This window comes from Cynocephalus volans, chromosome 6, assembly GCF_027409185.1.
Source record: "Cynocephalus volans isolate mCynVol1 chromosome 6, mCynVol1.pri, whole genome shotgun sequence".
Taxonomy (NCBI): Eukaryota; Metazoa; Chordata; class Mammalia; order Dermoptera; family Cynocephalidae; genus Cynocephalus; species Cynocephalus volans.
In genome coordinates this window covers 98,577,873-98,602,370 of record NC_084465.1, presented here as the reverse complement: position 1 = coordinate 98,602,370, position 24,498 = coordinate 98,577,873, and the positions used below count along the sequence as shown (strand labels likewise).

The following is a 24,498-nucleotide window of genomic DNA, read 5'->3' as shown; positions in this document are numbered from 1 at the left end:
TCTTCTGCGTCTCTGACCTGGACATGTGAGCTCCGTGAAAGCAGAAACGTTTTCTGTCCTATTCTTGACTATGTCCCCAAGTCTTCAATAGTATCTGGCACTGTGTGGTCCTCAGCATTTGTTAAATACTTGACTAACTGAATGAATGAATGCATAAATGAGTGAAAGTGAATCACTGGAGTGAGGAGAAAGGTCTTTGAGGAAAGGCCATGCATTCTATTTCTTGTCCCTTTCCCTCCCCCTGCACTCCCATGATTCTGTCCTGGCTGCAATTCCCAGTTTAGAACTAACCATGTGCTGGTTAGTTCTGGGCTTGTGTGCTCTCAGTGGGCCACTGGGAGTTCCCCCTGCTCTCCTTTACACTTAGGTGAACTGGTGTGTAGAAGCTCCCAACTCTGTTCCTAAAGACAAGCAGTCAGCTGCGTGATCTTGCACAGGTTACTTAACGGGTAGGTGACTCAGATTCTTCAACCTTAAAAAATGAGAGCGTAATACCTGATAGGGTTGCTGTGAGAATTAAATGATCTGTGATGGGCAGTTTGGGGCAGACAGACCACACTCAGTACCCACTATAGTGGGCACAGCTCCAAGGGAGCACCGAGAAGGGAGTCAGAGCCTCCTTTCTTAGTTTTGAATTTTTAAGGCTTTATTCAGGATGATCGATGTTTGATAAACTGCACATATTTCAGATGTGCATTTGGATACGTTTTGATGCACGTATACATCCATGAAACCATCACCCCAATCAAGATAGCAAATACATCACCCCAACATTTTCTTTTGCTCCCCTTTTTGTAATCCCTCCCTTCTGCTCCTCCTCCCTGCCGTTCCCCCATCCCCAGGCAACCATCGTTCTGCTTTTTGTCGCTATAGATTTGCAATTTCTAGAGTTTTATATGAATGGAATCATACAATATATGCTCCTTTTCGTCTGGCTTCTTTCACTCAGCATACTTATTTTCAGATTCATCAGTGTTGTAGCATGTATCCATAATTCATTTCTTTTTATTGATGAGTAGTATATCCATTGTGCAGACATGCCACAATTTATTTACCCATCACCTGCTGGACATTTCCAATTTGGGGCTATTAAAAATAAAGCTGGTATGAATATTCATGTACAAATCCTTGTATGCTTTCTTTTCTCTTGAGTAAATACCTAAGAATGGCATGTCAGAGTCATAAGGCAAGTGAATGTTTAATGTTTTCTTTCTTTTTAAATAAACTTTTCATTTCAGAATAGTTTTAGATTTATAAAGTTGCAAAGATAGTATGGAGAGTTCCCAGCCTCCATCTGTCCATTCTCCCCCCAGTTTATCCTATTGCTAACATTTGTATAATCCAGTTATCACAATGAATGAACCAATATTGTTATTGATACATTATTAACTAAAGTCCATAGTTTATTCAGATTTCCTTACTTTTTACCTAGTGTCCTTTTTCTGTCCCAGGATTCTATTCAGGACACTGCATTACATTTAGTCATCACCACAAAGATGACTATTTAGAAATATACAATATAATATAATCAGTATAATGTAGTACAATATAATATGATATAATACAATACAATATTTAGAAATATACAATATAATACTATTAGCTGTGGTCAGCTTAGAACACCAGAATTTATCCTTCCTATCCACCTGTAGCTTCATACCTATTAATTCCTTTCTCCCCTGCTCATCTCGCTTCCTTTTCTAGCTTCTGGTAACCATTATTGTACTCTCCTTCTATGAGAATCACTTTTTTCTTTTTTTCACATTCCACATATGAGAGATATCATGCAGTATGTTTCTTTCTCTGCCTGGCTTACTTCCCTTAACATGATTGTCTCCAGTTGTATCTATATTGCTACAAGTGACAGGGTTCCATTTTTTAAAAATATAGCTGAATAGTATTCCATTGTGTATATATACCAAAGGCTTTTTTATCCATCTGTCCATTGATGGACATTTAGGTTATTCCATTTCTTGGCTGTTGTGAATAGTGCTGCAAAGAGCACTTAGCATATTTTTGACATTCATTCATGTTGCACCATCTATCAGTACCTTATTTCTTTTTATGATTGAGTAATATTCCATTGTATAGACATACCACAATTTGTTCATCCATTCATCGTTGATGGACATTTGGGCTGTTTTCAACTTTTGGCTACTGTGAATAATGCTGCTATGAACATTCGTGGACAAGTATTTGTTTAAATACCTGTTTTTCAGCTTTTTAATATATACCTAGGAGTGGAATTACTGGATCATATGGTAATTCTACGTTTAACTTGTTAAGGAACTGCCAAACTGTTTTCCATTGCATCTGCACCATCTTATATTCCTATGAGCAATGTATCAGGGTTCCAGTTTCCCCACATCCTCATCAACATACCATCTTCTGGTTTTTTGTTTTGTTTAGTTTTACTATAGCCATCTTTGTGGGTGTGAAGTGGTATCTCACTGTGGTTTTGATTTGCACTTCCCTGTTGACTAATTATGTTGAACATCTCTTCATGTATTTGTTTACCATTTGTATATTTTCTTTGGAGAAATGTCTATTCAAGCTCTTTGCCCATTTTAAAATTGGGTTGTATGTCTTTTTGTTGATGAGCTATAGTTCTTTTATATTCTGCATACGAGATCCTTATCAGATATACGATTTGCAAATATTGCCTCCCATTCCACAAGTTGTCTTTTCACTTCTTGATAGTATCTCTTGCAGCACAAAAGTTTTTAATTTAATTTTTTTAGCTGGCTGATACAGGAATAGAACCCTGGGCCTTGCTGTTATCAGCAGCATGCTCTAACCAACTGAACTAAGTGGCCAGCCCTACAATTTATCTTTTCTTTTCTTTTTTTTTTTTTTTTGGTGTCATATCCAAGAATCTATTACCAAATCTAAGATTTAACCCTATGTTTTCTTCTAGGAAGAGTTTTATAGTTTTAGTTCTTACATTTAGGTCTTTGGTAGATTCTGAGTTTTTTCATACATGGTATGAGGTAGGGGTTCAACTTTATTCTTTTGCATGTGGCTATCCAGTTGTCCCAGCACCATTTGTTGCAGAGACTATTGTTTCCTGCATTGAGTGGTCTTGACCTTGTCAAAATCAATTGACTGTAGATGTATGGGCTTATTTCTGGGCTCTCTATTCTATTCCATTTTTCTAGATGTCTATCCTTATGTCAGTTCAATGCTGTTTTGACTACTGTAGTTTTGTAGTAAGTTTTGAAATCAGGAATGTGAGTTCTCAAACTTTGTTTTCCTGTTTCAAGATTGATGTGGTTATTTGTGCTCCTTTGTAATTCCACATGAATTTTAGGATTAGCTTTTCCATTTCTGCCTGTGATGGTTAATTGCATGTGTCAACTTGACTGGGCCAAGGGGTGCCCAAATAGCTGGTAAGTCATTATTTCTGGGTGTGTCCTTGAGGGTGTTTCCAGGAGAAATTTGAATTGGTAAAGACTGAGTAAAGTAGGTTGCCTTCCCCAATGTGGTGGGCATCATACAATAAGTTGGAGGCCTAATTATAACAAAAAGGTGGAGGAAGAGTGAATTCATTCTCTCTTCTAAAGCTGGCACATCCATCTTCTCCTGATCTTGGACACTGGACTCCTGGTGCTTGGGCCTCCAGGACTTACACCAGCCATCACCCCACCCCAGTTCTCAGGCCTTCAGACTCACATGGAATCACACTACCGGCTTTCCTGGTTCTCCAGCTTGCCAGTGGCACATTTTGAGACTTCTTAGCCTCCATAATTGAATGAGTCAATTCCCCTAATAAATCTTCTCTTACATATCTGTATATAGCCTACTGATTCTGTTTCTCTGGAGAACCCAAATACACTGCCTATAGGCCATTGTGATTTTGATAAGGATTACATTGAATACTTTGGGGAGTATTGCCATCTTAACAATAGTGTCTTCAGTCCATGAACGTGGGATGTTTTCCCATTTGTTTAAGTCTTCTTTACATCCTCTCATCCTCTCAGCAATGGTTTTTTTTTTTTTAAAAAAAGACCAGTAAGAGGATCTTAACCCTTGACTTGGTGTTGTGAGCACCAGGCTCTCCCGAGTGAGCTAACCAGCCATCCCTACATAGGGATTCAAACCCTTGGCTTTGGTGTTATCAGCACCACACTCTCCCAAGTGAGCCACGGGCTGGCCCTTCACTTAACTTTTCTGTCTATTTTTCTTTAAGTTACCAGGTATTTTGTGGATCATACCAATTGTTTGTAAGGATGTGGAGGAACTGCATTCTCATATGCTGCTGGTGGAAATGTAAAATAGTACAACCACTTTGGAAAACAGTTCGGCAGTTTTTTAAAAAACTAAACATTCAATTTTTTCTATTCACATATGACATGATCTTGGATATAGGAAAAAACTAAAAAACCACACACACACACAAACTAATAGTGCTTAGAAAGTCAGCAAAGTCTCAGGATATAAGATCAACACACAAAAATTAGTTGTATTTCTATACACTAGCAAAGAGCAAAAAGAACAAAATAGGAATAAAATTAACCACAGAGGTGCAAGACTTAACACTGACTACTACAAGGGCCGGCCCGTGGCTCACTTGGGAGAGTGTGGTGCTGATAACACCAAAGCCAAGGGTTTGAATCCCTATGTAGGGATGGCTGGTTAGCTCACTCGGGAGAGCCTGGTGCTCACAACACCAAGTCAAGGGTTAAGATCCTCTTACTGGTCTTCGGATCCCTATATAGGGATGGCTGGTTAGCTCACTCGGGAGAGCGTGGTGCTGACAACCACCAAATGAAGGGTTAAGATCCCCTTACCGGCCATCTTTAAAAATAAATAAATAAAAAGTTAAGTGACTTGCTCAGTCACCCAAAACTACCTTCTCAGCATGTTCAAAGAACTGATCCAGTCCTTACCAGGTCTGTACCTGTTAATCCTTTCCCACGCACAGATGAGGAAGCTGAAGGCCCCAGAGGTCACCCAAGAGAGCAGCTCTCCAGCCTGCCAGGACTGAGTCTATTTTGTGTAGCCTGTCTCAAGCCAGTGACCAGGGACTTCTTTTGGAGTTCTGGTCCCTTCCCTTGCCCCCCTTCCACCCTACACCTGCCCTGGGTGGGCATCACCCTCCCCTAGCCTGGGGGATCCAGAAAGGCTGGGCATCTTCCCTGTGACATCATAAGAGCCGGTTGCTGTGGAGACCTGCAGCCCCACCCCTGAGGAAGGGGAGAGCGGGCCCCTGCTGCACATAGGTCTGGTCACTCCTCCCCACCACACTGGCCCTTCATGGAAGCCTTGGTCTGTGCATTCTCTGAGCTGCGCATAAGAGAAGGTGCTGGGCTGGGGGGAGGAGTGGCAGAAGGAAAGATGCCCTCCTGTCACCATCTGGGCCCAAAGCCACTGGGATGGCCTCAGGGAAATGCATGCTTGGTAGAGTGGAGTGGCCCCTCGTCCAGGCCAAGTGACCCTTGGCTGGTCACTCCCTCCTTGACCCTCTGTGCAATTTCTATGCTGGGACCAGAATACTCTTTCTAGGGTAGGGCGCACAAAGGGGTGGCAGAAAGGGCTTGAAGTCCTGAAGGAGATCTCAGAACCAAGGCCTGTGGCTACTTAGACCTCCCTGTTGTTGGGAGAGGGAAGAGGAGTAACACATTGTTGGGTGGCGGGCAGGGGAGGCAGGGGACTGAGCCCACTTGACAGATAAGCCGAGGCTGGGCAGACTGGGGGTGGGGCCCATCATGAATTGGTCTTAGTGGCATGTGACTGTGTCGTCCCCTTATGGCTGCTGCGGCTGGCTGGCCATCACCTTCCTGTTCTCCCCTCTGCAGATGCAGTGAGCTGGGTCCAAGGACACCCCAGCCACCCCGACACACTGCCCAACATCTATGAGGGGGGGTTGGGGGCCCAGCAGCAGCAGTGCCCCAGTGTCCAGGGAAGCAAGCCCAAGAACTTCCGGCTGCGCCACCTCCAAGGCCTGGCTCTCTACTTACCGAGCCACATGCAGCCTGCTGGCCAGTGTGAGAGCCACTGGCTGGGCCAGCTCATGGCTGGGGGCTGCCTGCCACAGCCTGAGGGCACAGCCTGGCCCCTGGACCTGCTGCAGGGGACTCTGGGTCCAGGTAATGGCCACTACTCAGCCCTTCTGGAAGCCCAACTGCCCAGGGACAGCCTGGGAAACACAGGTGAGCTCTGTCAAGGCAGGATTGGGAACGGAGGGGAAGACCTGGGAAAGGGATGGGTTAGGGACTCAGATGGACCCTTCTCCATTCCCAAGCCTCTTGGGGAGGGGACCTGGTGGTGACTAGGAAGGGACATAGTAGCAGGACACCCTCACAGTGACGTCATGCCCCAGGGAGCAAGATCTTGATGAATCTGTCCCCATCCCTGTTGGATTCAGACCATGAGTGTCCCCAGGTCATAAAACCCCATGGCCCCTTGGGTCTCAAAGGTGGCAGCCCACACTTGGGTGGGGGCTGGAGAGTCTGTCAGGGGCCATGGGGTGTGAGGGAAAGGGGTGGCTCTGGGACCGAGAGTTTTGGGTTCCAGTCCCAGCTCTGCACTTGAGGGAACTTGGACTACTTTTTTCCCTGGCTGGGCCTGTTTTCCCATTTGTAAAATGAGGGGTTCAGGTTAGATTAGGGTCCTTCCAGCTTGAACCATTCACTTCCCTCCTCCTCTCCCACCCCCAGGGCTCTCACAAGGGAAAAAGGGCTGCCCCCTTCCCTTCTGTTTCAGGTTCCTGGGACCACAGGGTGGGCTGCCAGCCTTCCCTCCAACCTCCCCTGGGGTCCCTCTGAGTGACTCCTCTTCCCTCTTTCCTCAGCTTCCAGTTCCAGCATGGACCCAGTCAAGGGTGCCCCCTCCCAGCCTGGCCCCCCTGAGGGCCTGAGGTTCAGGTCCAAGAGGTCCTGGGGGCTCTGGGAGGAGGCCTTGTGTCCCTTGTGCAAGAGAACCCGCTCTGAGGCCCTGGAGAGGCCATAGGGATCCCGAGTGCCAGGGCTGGGGACAGGAGGATGCAGGATGGCGGAGGAGGAGGCAGGCCCCAGGAGGATGGGGGGCTGAGCTCAGCCGCCACCAGGAGCGCTCCCTCATTGAGATGGCCCAGGCAACTGCCCAGCACGAGAACCTGGGCCAGTCTTGGAAAGTGTGAGGGGGCGGGAAGAGGTCCCGTGGGAGCGGCAGAAATGGAAGCATGACCATACCCTTGTAGCCTACTCAAACTCAAGTCAGCCACTTGCACTTGAGAGGCCAGGCCAAGTGGAGAATTGGGTTCCTGAGAGGCCAGGGAGCCCTCAGGTCTAATCTCAATAAAAGCCAAGGCCTGCATCTTCTTGTCTATCATCAACCCTTTATTGACCCGTTGTTGATCCCAGGGATGGGTCTGTGGTGCTCCAGCCCTTTTTGGGGGTGGGTACACCAGAGTCATGAGCCAGGGCGAGAGGCTGATGGAAGAGTGAGGAGAGTCTGGGAGGGCTTCCTGGATGAGGTGCTGCTGGGCTTCATTCTAGAGGGTGGGCAGGGTCTCAACAGGCCGAGACGCAGGGTATGGCAGACAGAGGAAGGTGGGCCTGGTTTAGGGATGGCACCAGGGAGGAGGATGAAGCAAAATGCTGGCCTGGACCCTGTGCTGGCCCCACCAAGAGTATGGTTAGGTTTACTGCTTCACGGACCCCAGCTCCTGTCTCTCCAGGCAGGATGGGCACAGCCCTTCTCCTCCCAGATGGCCTAGACTCCAGGTACCCAGGCATAGGCTTCCTCTATAGGAGGAACAGTGTCTCAACCTCGGTTCTGCTGACATTCGGGCCAGATCATTCTGTGGTGGGGGTTGTCCCGTGTCTTGCAGGATACTGAGCAGCATCCCCAGCTGCTACCCACTAGATGCCAGTAGTACCCTCCTCCCATTTGTAACAACCCAGTGTCTCCAGACATTGTCCAATGTCCCCTGGGGGCCACAGACATCAGGACTCAGTCCTGTGGGGAGATGGGAACAGCTGGGCTTGCTTGCCTCAGGGACCTTCATCTGTCTGGCTGACTTCCAGTCCAGGCAGCCAGGTCAGGCTAGGGCTGAGCACTGCCCCTCCCATGGGCTCCTGCCAGACCACATGTGACAGGTCAAGGACAGCCGGGCTCCTTCCCTGAGCCCCCTTCCCTCCCCCTGCACCCTGGCTCCACCCCTGGACATCTCCCAGGTCCTTTGCCCAGCAGATCCTGAGGATGTCAGTCCTTGGTCGCTTTCTGAGTTGTTCTAAGGAAGTGGGAGTGGCCCTGGTGGTGAGGTGGTGGCAGCAACAGCAGCCCCCAGGAAGAGCAGCAGAGACAGCAGGCTTTTGGACGCTCCTCCCAAGAGCAGCTGTGGCCAGACAGGTTTGGGAAGGATGCAGCTGCCCAGCAGACCACCAGATGAGTTGCCCGGGGTGATGGGAAGGCAGCTCTTTTCTCCCTCTCCCACAACACTCAGCCATGGCGTGCTGCAGACAGGGAGTTGACACGGAAGAGCATCCCATGGTCTGAACGAGCAGACACTTGTGAAAATGTGCACTGCTGGCCCCGGGACACTCTCCCCTGGGATTCCCTGAATGCCAACCAGGAGTTGTCTCAGCCCTTGCGGAGACTGTCTGAGGGACCCATCCCCAGGCCCCTGTGTAGACTGCTGAGAAGTCCTACATGCCCCGGCCCTGTAGGGGAGTCCTGGGTGGTGTGTGCAGGGACCAAGGAGACCCCACAGGGAGACAGTAGGCATCCGTGGGCTCTTGAAAAATCCCCCTCAGCCTCCATCCCAGAGTAGGCCTGGAGCAGAGCCACATCCCAACAGCCAGAGCATCCTGCTTCTCCCTGCAGTGTGGGTGGGGCTTAGGTGAGAGTCCTGGAGCTGCCGGCCCTGCTGTCTTCACCAAAGCAGGGAGGCCAGACTGGAGGAGCCGGCTACCTAGGGCAGGGCTCAGGGCCCAGCCGGATCCCCACCTGGGCACATTGATACTTGGTCATGCAATTGACCAAAGGCCCCAATGAGTCACCCCTGCATCCTGAAGTTACCCCAGCAGCAGAGGGGAAAACCATACTCACCTAAGCAGCCGGGCTGTGCCTCACCAGCAGGATGTGCCTGTGGGGGAAACCCAGCAGGTCCATCTGCTTCCACATGCCCTGTGGCCTCTGGGTGTCCAGCTGCCCTACCTCCCGGGGCTGTCAGGGCCTCCGCTCCATGCAGTGGCACTAGCCCACATACTAACCCTGCTTTGCAAGTGCCTCAGGCCCTGTCCCTGGGGAGGACCCTCACTGCAGGTCTCCATCCGGCTGAGATGTGAGACAGCAGCACACCCAGCACACAGGGGCCCACCACTCACAAACCCTGTGCTGGTGGGTAACTCCCTGGCCCCTGGGCCACTTTTCCTCATCTGTGTCATGGCGGCAGTAAACACAGCTCCTTTCCCAAGGGTGGCGAGAGGCCAGTGGAAACAGCTGGCCCCATGCTTGGCTGGCATCCACCTCAGGCTCCTATTGTGGGGTGCTCTAGCCCAGGGCCCTCCCACCCAGACCAAGCCCCAGCTCCAGGCCGAGCACCAGGGGGTTGCCTGATGGCTGCTGGGAGCCCTTCAGTTATAAAAAACCCAACTGTGCCTTTGCACTCTCTAGAACCTCTCCGCCAGGTCTACATTCTATCTTTGGGGCCTGACCATGACAGCTCCCAGCCCCACCCACAGTGCTGGAAACAGGATGTGACCATTAAAGTCTGTTTATCTGTTTGTAATGAGACAAAACACGACAATCTGTTCAACACTGGGCTGGACACTCAGTGACTGGGGGCGGGAGAGCAAGGCCTCTGAGCTCAACTATGAATGTCCAAGGCAGAACTTTCCAGAGGACTCTTCCCTTACCCCATGTAGGCAGAAATAAAAATCACATGATCACCCTTGATTCCAAGCAGAGAATACTGAGTGGCGGCCTCAGCACAGAGGTTTGGCCCAGTCAAGGCAACATGGCCCCTCCCACTGGCCAGCACCATCCAGGGAGAATGCTGTCCTGCCCGGGGGCTCACCTTCACTCTGAGACTCCCTCCCCTTGCCGCAGGCCAGGCAGAGGCCCCAGGCTGGGAAAATCTTGAGGGACTCAGGTCACTAGGCCTGTTGGCCAAGCGGCTCCTCCTCACCTCAGGCTGGCGCAGCATGGTGCTGCAAGGACCTTCTGTGACAACTCTCGTGACACTGCAGCAATGCTGGGTGGGACTCTGTCCACCCTCCCCTGCCTTGGAGGGGTGGGCAGGCAGCAAGCGGTGTTTGGGGGATACAGGAGGGTGAAGGGGCTGCTGGAAGCCTGCTCCAAGCCCAGCTCCCAGTGGTGCTGACACAGTTTTCCACCCACCCTCCAAGGCTGAGGGACCAACAAGCCAAGTGACTGCCCTGGGTGCCAAACCCCCCAGGCCAGGACCTGCAGAGACCTGTGGTAGCCGTGCAGCCCGACATGGAGCTCAGCTTCCTCCTGTTTGTGCCAGGCCTTGGGGCTGTGCTCACAGGAGGACAAGGCCCCGGGAAGCTTGCTGGTGCCTGTCTCAGCCCAGTTCCTGGTTGGGAGGTCAGGTCAACGGTACATTCTATGATCCAACAGGCAGCATGACTTCTCCAGGACTACAGGACGCGCGCAGTAGGGGGCCACAGAGGAGCAGGAGCCGTGCACCATCAGAGCCCCATGCCTGCCCCGCGCTGCCCACCCCTTGCCAGCCCCTCGTGGAGGGCAGAGGCCACCCCCACTGCCGCAGGCTTCCTCGGGCTGGCTCTGCACAAAGGCCTGGAACTCCCTCTATTGCACCCCCTGGTTGTAGGTTCCTGTCTTTAGGGTCCAGTGTGTCCACACATGTGCGTTCCTCCCTCCCAGCAGAAAGTTCATTCCGGCTTTGCAGGAAGGATCTGAAGGGACGGGCAGCGGAGCGGGGGAGGCAGGAGAGGCCTGGTGAGAGCGGTCCCTGCCCGGTGGATGCAGCCATACCCCAGCCAGCCCCTGTAGGGATGGCGCAGGTGCGTGGAGACCCAGGGCACCGGTGGAGGAGAGCCTGTGGGAAGAGAGAATAAGGGGAGGGTGAAGGCGCCACGGAGATGCTCTGTCCCACCCCTGCTGCCCGGCCTACAACTGGGCATGGGCGTCCCTGAAGCACAAGCCCCTCTCCGGGCCCACAGTTGCTGCCAGTGGCCTCCAGGTGCCCCTCAGTCCCAGCACAAATAAAGGCACCGATGACTCCAAACTCGGTACACAGCAGAGGTGGCGGTGGAGCCCGCTGTATGAGCTTGGCTCAAGTCACTCAACTGCTCTGGGTGCTGCTGGTGCATAAGGGGGCAGACTCGAGTCCACAGGACCCGTTCCAGCTCTGCTCTCTGAAAACCAGGAGAGACCAGCTGCCTGCAGCACTCATGGTGACCAGAGGCAGCTGCATCTGAGCAGAGCCCTCGCCTACCAGGTGCTTTGGTTTGAGCATGCCCCGTGGAGATGAGGGGGCGGTGGTGCTGGTGCTAAGGCTCATGTCCATGTAGAATTCCTGGAAACACACCCAAGACACAGGCACACTGGATGCCTCTCTCAAGAGGAAGCGGAGTGACTGGCAGACAGGGATAGGAGGGACTTGATCTTTTTGTACCTTTTCAGTTTTGAACTATGTGATTGCATTATTTTAACAACAAAGAAAAAGCCGTTCAGGAAGTAAAAAGATAAAAGTTCTGGCCAGGGGCTCCGGGCATCTCTGGTCACCTGCTTTCTGTCACGAAGTTTCTGTGAGTTGCTCAGGAAGTACCCCAGACCTTGGCTTTCCAACCTGCCTGCTCAAGCCTTCTGTTTTTGTTGCTGGAAGTGCTGGGCTCCCCATGTCTCACCGTCTGCTCTGGGGTTACCTGTAGAATATATTCTGCTCCGGAGCCCGCGTAGCACCGGGCCTGCAGTGGGCAGACCAACGGGCCCAGCAGGTGGCTGCCAGTACCTTTGCAAAAGACAGCCGAGGTCAGATGGACAGGAGGGCGGGCACCGCGGGGTGCCAAGGGGCGGGCATCACATGGTCCGGCTGTACTCGATGCTGCCCTTGGTGGAGATGCTCGACCACGGCAGGAAGCTGCAGAGCAGGCTGTGAGCCTGGCGGTAGAGCCTATGCGGGATGGAGCAGGGGCTCAAGTTGGCTAGTGCAGAGCCCAAGTGCTGGATGTAGTCCGTGGGGCTCTGTTAAGGAAGACTCTGAGCTGCCCTTGCCTGCCCATGCTTGCCTGGGCGCACTGTTGGCAGGGCCTGCATAATGACCCGCAGAACTGCGTGCAGATAGCACGCCACGCTCGACGGAGGCCAAGAGACTGCTAAGGCTCTACAGAGGCTGGAAAGGCTTGCTAGAGGAAGGGGCTTCCTCTGAGCAAACTAATAGGTGAGGCCTCAGGCATGCAGACCCTGCACAAAGGTGACAGACAGGGAGTGGGGCCTGCGGGGAGGGGGCTGGCAGAAGAGCAAGTGTTCCTGGTAATCCCCCAGATTCTAGCCTCAGAGCAGCAGGAGGGAAAGAGCTCTGTTAACAAGGGCTGGGGGGTGGGGGGGTGCAGGGCGGCCAACAGTGCTGACCCTTGGAGGCCCACGGGCGCATCTTCATGTGAGATAGGAGGTCTGTGGGGCTGTGAGTCACCTCTCTTTCCCATTTCCCTATGAAATGAGTAAATACTAGACTCACTCATTTAAAAACATACGCATATGCACAGTATTTTTTGGGCCACACTCTGACTGTCATGTCGTCTCCTGTTCTTCCTCCCACCTGTCAAGGGCAAAAGAGACTTAAGGAGGTGGCGGCAGGGCCACACCTCTGGGTCACGCACCCCCATAAGAAGGGTTTGACCCCCAGTGTTTGAACAAAGTAAAAGACTCATTCCACCTCACTTGTTTCCTCCCCTGCTAGCACGCAGGCTCCTTGAGGGCAGGGACTTTTGTCTGTTTTGTGCACCGTCGATCCTAGCGCACCTATGACAGGAGGCTCTCAATCAATATTTGTTGAATGGATGGATGATGGATGGCTCTTGGACCAAGAGGGTTAAAATCCATCCCTCATGCCAGGCTGAGGTCTGGGGAACACTGGGTGCCAGATTTACCCACAACATGATCTGGTCAGGGAAGGACGAACCAGTAAACTTGGCTGCAGAATGTTACCTGGAAGTGACCACAGCTCCAACTAGCTCACTGGCTTTGCCACCTGTATGGTTAGGAAGCCACGATCCCTCACCACCCAGAAGTAAAGGATATAAGATTGTCCAGGGAGGGTGGCCGCCATTGATGTAGAGCACGTAGGTGAAGCCATCCTTGAGGACCCCTCGGATGGAGTAGTAATAGGGGAGATAGTGATGCTGCTTAAAGTCTCTGTTTTCGTAGAAGTTTATCGCTGTGTTGTTGGTGGTGAGGACATGCAGGTAGATGGCTTTGCAGTGATCCTGCGCAGTGGTTGATATGTGATCCTTTAAACTTTCAAGTAAAAGTGAACCTTGGGGAGAAGAGGTGATGGTTAGCATGGCAGAGCAGTCAGAAAGGAAATGTGATGTGGAGAACGTGAGCTTTGCATAAGTCTCCTAGCAGATGATCTCTCTGCCTATCGTATCAGAGACTAGCCCTAACCATTCACTGTCCAAGTCCCTCAAATCTCATAGCCAAATAGAGCTGGTTAGCTGCAGACCATTGGGTGAGACCACAGATGCGGCCTGGCAGTGCCCTCCCGTGGGCTGGACCCACAGTGGGACTCACTCAACCTTCCAGACAACAAATAGTATAAACGAGCCCAGGAAAACACCAAACAGACAGGGCTAAATATTAAGACTCTGCCACTCCCTGGCTGCGTGGCCGAGTGGGACTGGATCTGATGACATGGGCATCTGATAAACAGTGGCAAGTCCTGTGTCTTCATTTGTTTTCTACTCTGAAAAAAGAACAACTTGCAAGCAGACACGAGCTGTGTGTGTGGTGGCAGGAGTGGGGACAGGGGTCTGTCCCATCATGAGGATGTTCCAGAGCTGCTGCTAATCTGATTATGTCAGATTTGGGAGACTACTGCAGAAAGGCCTGGCCATGTGTGGAAAAAGGATGGTCGAAGGCCGACAAGGTGGGGAGAAGTGTTGCGGGGAGGCATGAGGAAGGTCTGACCCTAGGCAGGGACAAGGACAAAGGAAGAGACTGAGTGGTACCTATGAACTCCAATCATCAGGATGAGGAAGTGGCTGGACATGGGGGTGGGGGGGTGCCAAACACCACACACTCCATTGCCCCTTACCTATGCCGTGCTTTCTGAATTCTTTCACTACTCCCAGACTTAGGATATATGCAACTTGTGTGTCCACAGAGAAGCTAGAGGCTAGAATATCTCCATCCTAAAAAAAAGTTAGAGATAGTCAGGTTAACACTGGAGGCTCATGGGCTCACTCTAGGGCACAGCCTGTGAGGTCTACGCACTGACTCCCTTGGACCCGGTACCTGGGGACACAGGGCAGGAAGGGGTAGGACAAAGAGGATAATGGAGAGTCACCCCCACCTCCCCCATGGAAATGAGAAGGTTTGGGCCCTTCTGGTGAAAAACTGCTAAAATAAGCACACACACGAAAAAGGAGCTTCTCTTGGGGATAGGTAGGTAGACCATCCAAAAACCGAAGAGACACTCCAAAGCCAGAACAAGCGAAAGTTCTGGCAGGTAAAAAGGAAATGACTACCCTGTGTGGGTACTTCATGGGTACATGTCAAATGACACACCGAGAGGCAAGCCAGCCAGACATGTGCAGTTTTAAAGGTTTAGTTAAAGAATCACATGTTGCCCCCAGTGGCCCCAGAGAAGGGGGAGTTTGGGTGGCCTGTCCACCACCCTCTGCTGCCCATGTCAGGCAGAGCGGCATGCTGCAACCTGCCCCAGAACGCCACTCCATCTGTATCTCTTGGTTCCAGAGGTAGAATTCTGGGTGGCCGAGTCCTGAATCTGACCACCATCAGGTTATGTTCTTCCAACTCATAAAGACCAAGAAGGATCTGCTGTGTGTAGGGTTTTTATCCCCCAAGAAGAGAATGCTGGGGGACTTGGATTTCTGCTCTGTGTCCACTGTCCGCCAAGTGGCTCCCATGTGCCAGGAGTGGAGTCGGCCCGTCCCTGTTCCCTGCACCACAGTTAACCTAGACATGCCAGTTTCAGGGAGGAGGTCATCCTCTTGTTACTCTAAGCTCATGAGAAGGGTGTTCACTCCTCAGCTGGCGTACTGAATTCACCCAGCCTCTTAGCAAGGTGTGGACGCTCTGACACTCCCTCCTTGAGAGGTGGGGAGCAGAAGCAAAAGGGCCCCATGTCTGCCTTGAGGGAAAACAAACACATTCAGAATAAGCACACAGATCTAGTCACCATGCATGGGTGCAGCTGGACAAGCACTCAGGAAAATATATACAGACAGGGTTTCGGGGAACACATCACAGGGTGGGAGTCAGGTGAGACAGTTTGTCCCATGCGAGAGGAAAGATCAAAAGTATATTGACACTTGCTTTCTTTCTGATATATCTTAGCATTAATAAAAGGAAGTAAAAATCTCAGGAGGAAGCTTGGATAGAAAAGGTATTCTTAAAAGAAACCAGCTGTGCTGGAATATAATTATGGGCAAAATGGGGTGGGCTTCAGTGGATCTGGGTCCTTAAAAGAGAGAGATGTCTCCTCTTCTTAAAGAAATCACCTCAAGCCACCAAACAGTAGAACAATTTGCCAGTTGTTGGTGAGTTTTTCCTGCTCCTCAGAGTAAATACCTGTGTGGTAAACCCTACTCATTTGCCAAGATGACCAAAATTATTAGGCAGAATCTTGACAAATGTTAACCACATGGAACAAGACATTTGTGGTCACGGCGTTAGGGTTTACATTTAGGGCAGGGTTTGCTAACCTGGGGGGTCGACAGATCCCCAAAGCATTCTTAGATAGACAGACCTTGGAGGGGTCCATGAAGTTGGATTAAAAAAGAATTGTGTTTGCATTTTCACTTCTAACTGAAACCTAGTATGTCCTTCAACAAACCATAGCAGCATCAGCAGTTCCTATGACACTGCCACCAGTGCAAATCACAGATACCTTCCTATCACATCACAACTGTGCTCATTCCTACTTCAGAGTGACAGTGGTTATGGAGCCTGCTGTTGGGTCTTGTTATTTAGCCCATGAATAAAGGCACAGGTGTTACCATGTCACACACACAGAGAAAGAAACCAACCGGGGGTGTGTCACACTCTCTGCTCTGGATTCTGCAGGTCATGGTTCCTAAGACAAAAGGCCATGGAGCGGGCAGCACAATTCTGCCACAGCCCTGTCCAGCAATAATATAGCCAGGTTATCGCTGCACGCACGTACCTCTTTATGTATCTTGGTCCTGCTTTTGATTTCAGCTACTATCATTCCCACGATGGCGCCTCTGTAGGTTGCAGCGAGGGAGAAGAACTTCTTGTTGGATGTGATATCACGATACCATGAGTCTGGGTACCTGAGAAAGAGAACACACGCAGGTGAACCTGCCAAAGGTCAAGTCCAACTAACATCATGCTCCATACACTAGAACCACACAGGGCTCCAGGCTGCTCCTGCTCACTGCTCCGAGGCTGAGGAGGAGTTTGCCCATCACTTAATTTCTACCTATCACAGTTGTCTTCCTAAAGAAGTGATCTGGTCAGACAGGATGGGGAATTTCTGATGTGAAAATGTTTTTTACCAGACATGAGATATGAAAGGGGGAAAAACCTCAATTAAACTGTCTCCACAAGAGCAGCTCACACAAGGCCAGTGAAAGGTGGCTGGTTCCTCAGCTGGGTGATTTAAGATTTTAGGCCCTAGGTAGCCCACAGACCCTTGGAAGATATCCTATAAGAATTAAGTGAGACTTCTTGACACTGAAGATTACAGGAAGCAGTTCAAAGAGCCAAGTTCACAGCTGAGTGGCATCTGGGTTTACAACACCGCCCTGGGCAGGAGTGGGGACCTGACCTCAAGGGCAACTTGTGGCCAGGGGTGCTAGGGAGACTGCTCACCACCAAGAATGAGGCAAAGACCCATCTGAGAGGGGCAGGGAAGAGAACACTTAGTGCAAAGGCCCTGGATGCCGTCATTAACAGGCAGATCTAGCCCCAGCCCCCGCGAGACATGGTCAGGAGGGCAGAGAACTTTGGGTTTTACGGGTAAACTTGGGAGAGACCTAACGGTCAGCCTAAGATGACTTTACTCAGACTAGTAGCTGGAGGTGGTGAAAGCGGAGAGGTGCTCTGCTCAGTTCTGCAGAGGCCGTTGACCACCCACCATGAGGTATGCCCCCAGAGCCCAGCATCGTCCACACTCCATCCCTGCTCCTGGGTCCTCCTCTAACCCCAGGAGTGCTTGGCTGGTCCTGCAGTTAGAACATGGTGCTACCACTTCCTGGCCCAGCGGAATCACAGTTCACTCTATCTCCTTGGGAACCCGTGGACTCAGGACCACAGAGCTCCAAGGAGAGGCAGGCAAGCCGGGTGCCTCAGGACACTCAGAGGCCACAGGCTGGTGCAGCTCTGCTTGTCCCAGCCAGCCCTCAGCAGGGTCTTATGTACATGCTAATCGTGCTATTGTTTCTCTGGATTACTTTCTGGCAGTGGGATTGCTGGGCTGAAGAACAGTTTATTTTTTAATTTATAAAGACACTGCTAGTCCACATGGCCAGGAGGCTGTGACAAGATATGTAGGTGCCATGCCTTTCCCTGCCTTCCTGCCCACAGCGTAAACAAGCCTGAGATCAAGGCATGTGGAAATGCGAAAGCCCTGCTTGCTACATTGGCTCTTCCTTGCTTGGCCCTCTGACCCAAATATTCACAGTAATTCTAGTTCTAATCCCAACTTTTCCTTGTCGTGTTCAGAAAAAAACATTCTCAGGGTTTTATCCTGGAAACAAACTGTGGCACATGGGGGTGGAGGGGATATAGCAGGCCCTGCTGCTCCAAGTCAGGTTTTCTGATAACTGTCACAATGATGCACACAGGCTCTTCTCTTTTTTATTTGTTGACAATGAACTCGGGGTTTCCTTCAGAAAATGTTCTTACCCTTGAAATAGCATCGAAGCGACTTTCTTCAGTTTGTGTTTTGGGTACAATTTCTCTACCATGTTTCTCTGCTAATCTGCTCCTATAAATGTTCTATTTTCCGAGAATTCCTCAAATGTTTGATCTGCTGCTTACGGCTCTTCTAGCTTTCTAGTGTCATTATGAATGGCTGCTTTTAAAACACCTTTCCTGACGTTCAAGAGGCATATGCCACAGGAAGGGAAGACATCGTTTGTGATTAGCATTATCATCTCAATCCCAACACACTTACTGACATTTTTAATCTCATTGCCTGGCACTTGTGGGCATCAGTGACACCAAAATGCTTGAGTTCTCAACACAGACGTGCACTGCTATGTCCTACTTCTGTGTCTTCTGTTTTCTCTTTCTCATTCAGCAGTCCAAAGGCCTCTGAACCAGGGAAGCTGATGGTGCCATTGATATAAATCCTGGATGCAGGATCTTGTTTAATTTTAATTTTAAAAAGTTTGTGCCTATTTTTCTCATTACAAAAGCTAGAGGTGCATATTACAGAAAAAATATATATGTAGGAAATATAGACAAGCAAAAACAGAAAATCGTAGACACTAATAATCTACCCACCTTAAATTACTGAACACACTGTTAAATGGAACATATCCTTGTAAGCTTTGACCTTGTGCATGTTTTTAAGTAAAAGTGAGATCATGGTACATACCTGTTTCCTAGTCTACTTTTTTTGGGTGGGCAGCTGGCCAGTACAGGGATGGAACCATTCTCTAACTGAGCTAGCCAGCCAGCCTCTTGTCTGTTTTGGTTTAGTATCTTGTAAAAAAACTTTCTGTTGACAAACATACCTCTTTGACAGATTTTTTTTTTCCTGGCTGACTAATGCTATATTTTTGTAAGCACACACTCTAATGTTTGTAACCAATTCCTTACTGTTCAGATACTTACGTTGCTTCTAAATTTTCTCGATTATAAACAGCACTGTAACTAAAATTTCTGAGCAGAGCCCTTCTGGGGACTCTTCAAAGGAGGAATGCTGTGAAGAGGAAAGAGTCCCAGTACAGACAGAAGCAGGTGCCCGGGGTCCACCGACAAGCTGTGTGCTCTGGCCACCCCGGCACCCGTCCTCGCCTTTGTGGCATGGTGACATAGCCCTGGGGGTCAGAAGGTCTCCTCCAGCTTCAGTGCCTGCATTCTCCCCCACCCCGCAATCTGCAGCTGGGCACTCGGGTGCCCCTCACTTACTCAATGGGGAACCAGTCGCCACACAGCTGCTTCACGGTGCCTATGTCATCGTGGCAGAGGAGGCGCAGGCTGACCTCGCTGACGGCGCTGGATGGCACCACCTCTGTCATTCACACCTGCAGGGAGAGGGAGGCAGCACCACCTCACGACCCATCCACCTGTTCCTCTTCCTCCTGCCACTTTGCAAGGCAGGCAAGATGGGAGGGCAGACAGCATCTCCTGAGGCTGGAGTGTCTTCCCAGCACCACACAGAGCGCTTCTGTCTTCACAAAAGCCCTGGGAACTAGGTGTTATGGTCACCTCTGCTTGGCAGAAGAGGAAACCGAGGTGCAGGAAGGCTGGAAGGATGAGGACCCAGGCTCCCGCAATGCCCAGCCCTGGCCGAGGGAAGCCCTGCCTCTGGCCTGGTTCTCCTTTCCCTCTCCCCATGTGAGCTGCCCCCGAGCTTCCCACAGCAGCCCCAGCTCCTCCCTGGCTGCTCTCATGGCAGCGGTTCCTCCACTGCAGAAAGCACAATGGCCCCGGCAAGCCCAACCCCTCTCAACCCTGGGACCAGTGGCTGTTAAAGACAGTAGGACTGCTTTGTTCTCCTTTGGAGTGGCCTAGCAGACCTCAGGGGTAGGAGCAGTGAACAGCTGGATTTCCAGAGAAGTGGCGCTGGTAAACGGGTGGGTCTGTGCCGGGTGGGTCATGCCTGATTTCCCCTCCCCTATCCAGCAGATGAAGACTCATGGGCAGAAAGAAAGAGACTTTGAGAAACACCAAAACAGAAAATCAGGGGTCACCAGTTGTCAATGACTCTTAAATCAGGAAAGGACAATCAATCTGGGTTGCTGATGGAGCAGCAGTGTCCTTTGTTTTATTAGAACGGAAGGAGGAAGAGAGGAATACAGGCCTAGAGTTGGGCTCTGACAAAGGGAAAGCAGAAGCCTTTTTCAACTTGAAAATTGGCAATTAAAAGGGAAAGAATTACACAGTTAGCCTGTCTTTTTAGGAGGAATTGTGTAGTTCATCCCCAATAGTTGAGAAGAAGTTGCTTTTTTTTCCGGTAGACAAATGACAGCCAATAAAAGTAGAAATAATGATAGAACCAGAAAGTCACCGTTTTGGAACCACTGATGGAAATAACTGAGTCAAGCAAGAAACATCAAAGGCTGCTAAGCTACAGTCGAGAGGAGGGAGAAGGGCTGAGGCAGGAGGTGCCTGGGACTCAGAGTGACAAGGGAAGACCTTCTCTCTCCAGCTCGAGACTCAGGGTCATCACTGTACCTCAGTGACCATGCCCAGCCTCTCCCACCTCATGTGCCTCTGGCTGTGATGGGCGGGAAATGCACGAAGTCCCTGGGAGTTCCTTTCTAAAATGTTGGGCCTGAACCGAATTGAGCCTTCAGACCTCACTTCACGATCACAGGTAACATTCAGCATGCAGGAATGTATAAGTTATCGGGCGGCTTGATAGCCAACAAATTCCAAATGTGACATTCCACAAGACAACTGGGCTGGTCTATTCAAAAAGCCAGTGTCACTGAAAGCACAAAAATGGATGAAAAGAGGCAAGGAGACCTACAACCAAACTAATGTGTAAACCCCTACCAGGAAAAATCAAGAGCTGAAACAATGTTTTGGGGAAATTTACACGTGGGCTGGCAATACATGATGTTATGAAATTGTGATTACTTTCTTAGATATGATAAGGTATAATGGTTATGTTATAGAAAGTCTTTCTTAGGAGATGCATGCTGAAATATTTTGGAGTGAAGCATCATGATGTCTATAACTAACTTTAAATGGTTCAGCGCAAAAAAAAAAAAAAAAAAAATTAATGAAGCAGATGCAATAAAATGCTGTTAACTATTGAATCTAGGTGGCAGGTAGGTATAATTATTGTCCTACACATTCAATTTTTCTCTATGTTTGAAATTTGTCATAATAAATGTTGGGTATGTGGGGACGACAGTCATTACTTGCCATAGACCACATGACGCCCAGAGACCTAAGGGACCTGGACACTTAGCCCTCACAGCTCATGAGCCTAAGTGTAGCACCTGCGGCAACTGCTTAGGTCACCTGTGCATGTTGCTGTGACCATGGTTCATGCCTGGTTTCTTCGAAACTTCAGGCACTCCCTTAAGAGTCCCCAGGAAGGGCGTGGAAGGTCTGGCCATTTTCCAACCTGCCAGCTGCCAAGGGCTGAGAACCAATCTGAGGCCTGACCACAGGGTAGGCCAGGGTGGGGGGGGTGGGCAGTGGGGAGGCAGGAGCAGCAGCTTATCCTCTGAGCCCTGGACAGGACCCCAGCATGCTCTGCTCAGCAGGCAGAAGGGCTCTGCGAGGGCTGGCCATGACTGCTTGAGGTGGGTCCAGTGCCTGATGGGCTGGTGGCTCTCCAGGACTGGGTGCTACTGGGCAGTCAGGTGAGGGCTGACCCAGGGCAGGAGACCCTTGGGCTGGGTAATGACAGGTCTGTGACTGTGTCCCCTTTCCCCTTCACAATACCAGCCAGCTTGGGAGACCAGCTGGGGGAGAGGCTTTAGAGGCCAGGTCTGCAGGGCTGGAAGCATCACCATGACCTTGGAACAGAAATATGGGGTGGGCAGGGAAACGGGAGGTGGTGGAGGTACTGCAGGAGCTCTGAGGTTTGATGGCCACACTGGGTTACCATTTTTCCAGCACACGCCAGGCTCTAAGGGGTGGGCACTGCACCACCTTGATGTCCATACATATCCCTCTAAATAGCACTGGCTCAAAAGCTGAAATGAGAGGGATGGACTTTCTCTTCCTTCCTCCATATTTTTCATCGGCACCTCCACACCGCCCATGTCATGTATACAGGGTGGGGACCCCGCCTGTGACACTCCTGGCAGCAGCAGGTGCCCTGTCTGGCCTGCCACACTGGGGTCACACCAGCTGGGGGCTTTAAGGGTGTGAAATGGAACGCTCCTCAAGATGAGAACCTGGGGACTGGCCCATGGCTCACCTGGGAGAGTGTGGTGCTGATAACACCAAGGCCAAAGGTTCAGATCCCTGTATGGGGATGGCCGGTTAGCTTACTTGGGAGAGCGTCGTACTGACAACACCAAGTCAAGGGGTTAAGATCCCCTTACTGGTCATCTTTTAAAAAAAGACAGGAACCTGGTGGCTCTTCCCTGAAGCCTGGTGCGTCCAGACAGGCTCTGGGCCAGAATGCTGCTGACTTATCACCAGCACCCTAGGGACGAGTGACATCCACTGCAGGCACCCTGCTAGACCAGTCGTTTGGGGGAGGGGCCATAGTCCAGAGCTGGATTCTGGATGCCGGGCCTTGGTGGGACCTCTGAGAGCTAAGCTGACCCAGACATAGGTGTCTCTCCTGGGACATGCCAGAGACAGCTGTCAACGTCTTTACTTTTAGATGACAAAATGGGAGACACAAGCCATCACAAAAGTTAATGCAAGAGGCCACCAGCTGCTGTGCTTGTTTGAATTCCCAGTTCCAGTCACAAAACAAAACCAACAGAGCAACAATAAAAAATACCCTCAGATGTGGCAAGTTTGACTTTCCCAAGTTGCTCAGGTTTTTCTTTTCACTGGGCTGCGCCTTCAGAGGTGAAGACCCTGCCTGGCCCAATCTCTTCATAAACAGTTTGAGTATCAGTTCCAATGTCACTCAGCCCCCACTTCCCGGGCCGCCTGGTCTGGCCTCCCTGCTCCTTGATGGCATCAGCCTTTTCAGGGATGGCTCCTAAGATGAGGGGCCCATGCACACGGCCCTCTGCTCCCTACTGCAGCCACGTGCATGTTGCCAGCAGGGGTGAAGTAACTGTCACCATGTCACCCTGCACAGAGAGGGCAGAGCCCCAGATGTCCCATCAGCTGAGCCCCACTGGCATCTGGGCTCCCGTGGGGCCAGCTGGCTCTGCACAGGGCATCACTGGCTTGGCTCTCACTAGAGTGGGCAGGATGAGCGCAGATGACTGCAAGACCAGCCACTGAGCCAGTGTCCGGGTGGCCACAGATGGACCCACCTGATCTGGGAGCCACTGTGGCCCAGGATGCAGAGGAAGCACAGCCTTGACCTCTGTGGTACTTGGGGCAGGGGACTGACTGAGAAGAGGCGGGAGTGGGGGAAGCGACTTCTTAAGGGGGTGGAAATGTTCTATGTCTTGACTGTGGTGGTGGTGGTCACACATGCACACGCGCACACACACACACACACACACACACACACACACACACACACACACACACTTGTCAAGACACTTAAACGGGGTGCTTTATATTGTGTGTATGTATATTAAGCTCCAATAAGGTTGATTTTAAAAGATTTTTAAAAATCTGTATATTGAGGCTTGACAGCAAAGGGAGAGAACCATAATAAATTAGCATCTCTTATGTCCTGGGATTTACACATTTTCTCCCTAATACCCCTGGGACGAGGCTCTTTACCAAAGAGGCAACATTTGTTCCCTGTCTGACTTTCAAGAAAAACAGTGGGCCCCGAGATACACAACTATTTGTGGATTCTCTAGTCTCTTCTAATAAAGTATTTCCATGTTTCCAAAGGCCAGTTCTTTAGACGCCTTGGTTTAAAAATAGAAACACACCACATTTAACAGAGGGAAAAATGCAACACATTACAAGGCCTGATCTGTCCCAGCTCAGATGAGAGATGGCGGAGAAGGGGCAGGAGGGCTTGCGGCCCATCAGCCTCCCTTTACAGTGGGGGTTGGTGGTGATTCAGAGGCAGAGACAATCCAAAGGCAGGACGGACGGCCCCTACCCTGACTCTGCCGCTCACCACCCACAGCTCTCCTCATTGTGCCCACGCCCTGTCGTGCCCAGGGAGACGGTAGGCCCGGCTGAGGAAGGGGCTGGCCACGAGGGCCACCCTGGGCCCTCTGTGGGGTGAAGACATGAGCTGGTGAAAGACGGACCTCCTGACCCACTGAGCAACTTCATTTCTGGGCCTGAGGGGCCTGAACATCCGTGAGGACTGTTGTGTCACCCAACCTGCTCTGCCAGGAGCTCTGTGCCCCAGGAACAGGTGAGCCAAGCCCCAAAGCACCTTCGTCTGGACAGGCCACTAAGAGACCAGCATGGTCTTCTCCAGAGAAGCAGCAACTCTGGGGGCCTGGCAGGAAGCTGCTCTTCTGACTGTGCTTGGGCCAGGTGGCCATGTCGTCTGCCGTTTCGTGAGCAGTACCAGCTACTGTGGTGCAGGGACACCTGTTTCCCAGCCTGGGATCCAACTTAGAG

At 50.9% G+C, this 24,498-nt stretch overlaps 2 protein-coding genes across 8 annotated transcripts in view; one reads left to right on the top strand and one right to left on the bottom strand.

The window, feature by feature from the left end:
* The first annotated feature begins 5,256 nt into the window (after positions 1 to 5,256).
* On the top strand, positions 5,257 to 7,218 carry C6H16orf90 (chromosome 6 C16orf90 homolog). 2 transcript variants are annotated; one of them, XM_063101320.1, is made up of 3 exons: positions 5,257 to 5,272; positions 5,799 to 6,152; positions 6,794 to 7,218. In XM_063101320.1, exons 1-3 carry the CDS (start codon positions 5,257 to 5,259, stop codon positions 6,949 to 6,951), a joined length of 528 nt encoding a protein of 175 aa, XP_062957390.1. In that variant the 3' UTR covers positions 6,952 to 7,218. The 2 variants fall into 2 exon arrangements, with proteins under 2 accessions (XP_062957390.1, XP_062957389.1); XM_063101319.1 differs by having other exon boundaries at positions 5,257 to 5,302.
* An 80-nt stretch (positions 7,219 to 7,298) lies between these two features.
* The window catches only part of NAA60 (N-alpha-acetyltransferase 60, NatF catalytic subunit), a 34,215-nt gene continuing 17,015 nt past the window's right edge, over positions 7,299 to 24,498 (bottom strand). For 5 of the 6 annotated variants that reach the window (XM_063100421.1, XM_063100424.1, XM_063100425.1 and 2 more), the window contains exons 2-7: positions 19,264 to 19,379; positions 16,325 to 16,454; positions 14,231 to 14,327; positions 13,216 to 13,450; positions 11,701 to 12,151; positions 7,299 to 11,011 (exon numbers count right to left, since the gene is read on the bottom strand). In XM_063100421.1, coding sequence (XP_062956491.1) covers positions 11,995 to 12,151; positions 13,216 to 13,450; positions 14,231 to 14,327; positions 16,325 to 16,454; positions 19,264 to 19,373 — 729 coding nt within the window. In that variant the 5' untranslated portion in view covers positions 19,374 to 19,379 and the 3' untranslated portion in view covers positions 7,299 to 11,011; positions 11,701 to 11,994. The remainder of the gene's footprint in view (positions 11,012 to 11,700; positions 12,152 to 13,215; positions 13,451 to 14,230; positions 14,328 to 16,324; positions 16,455 to 19,263; positions 19,380 to 24,498) is intronic. The other variant, XM_063100422.1, reaches the window with a different exon arrangement.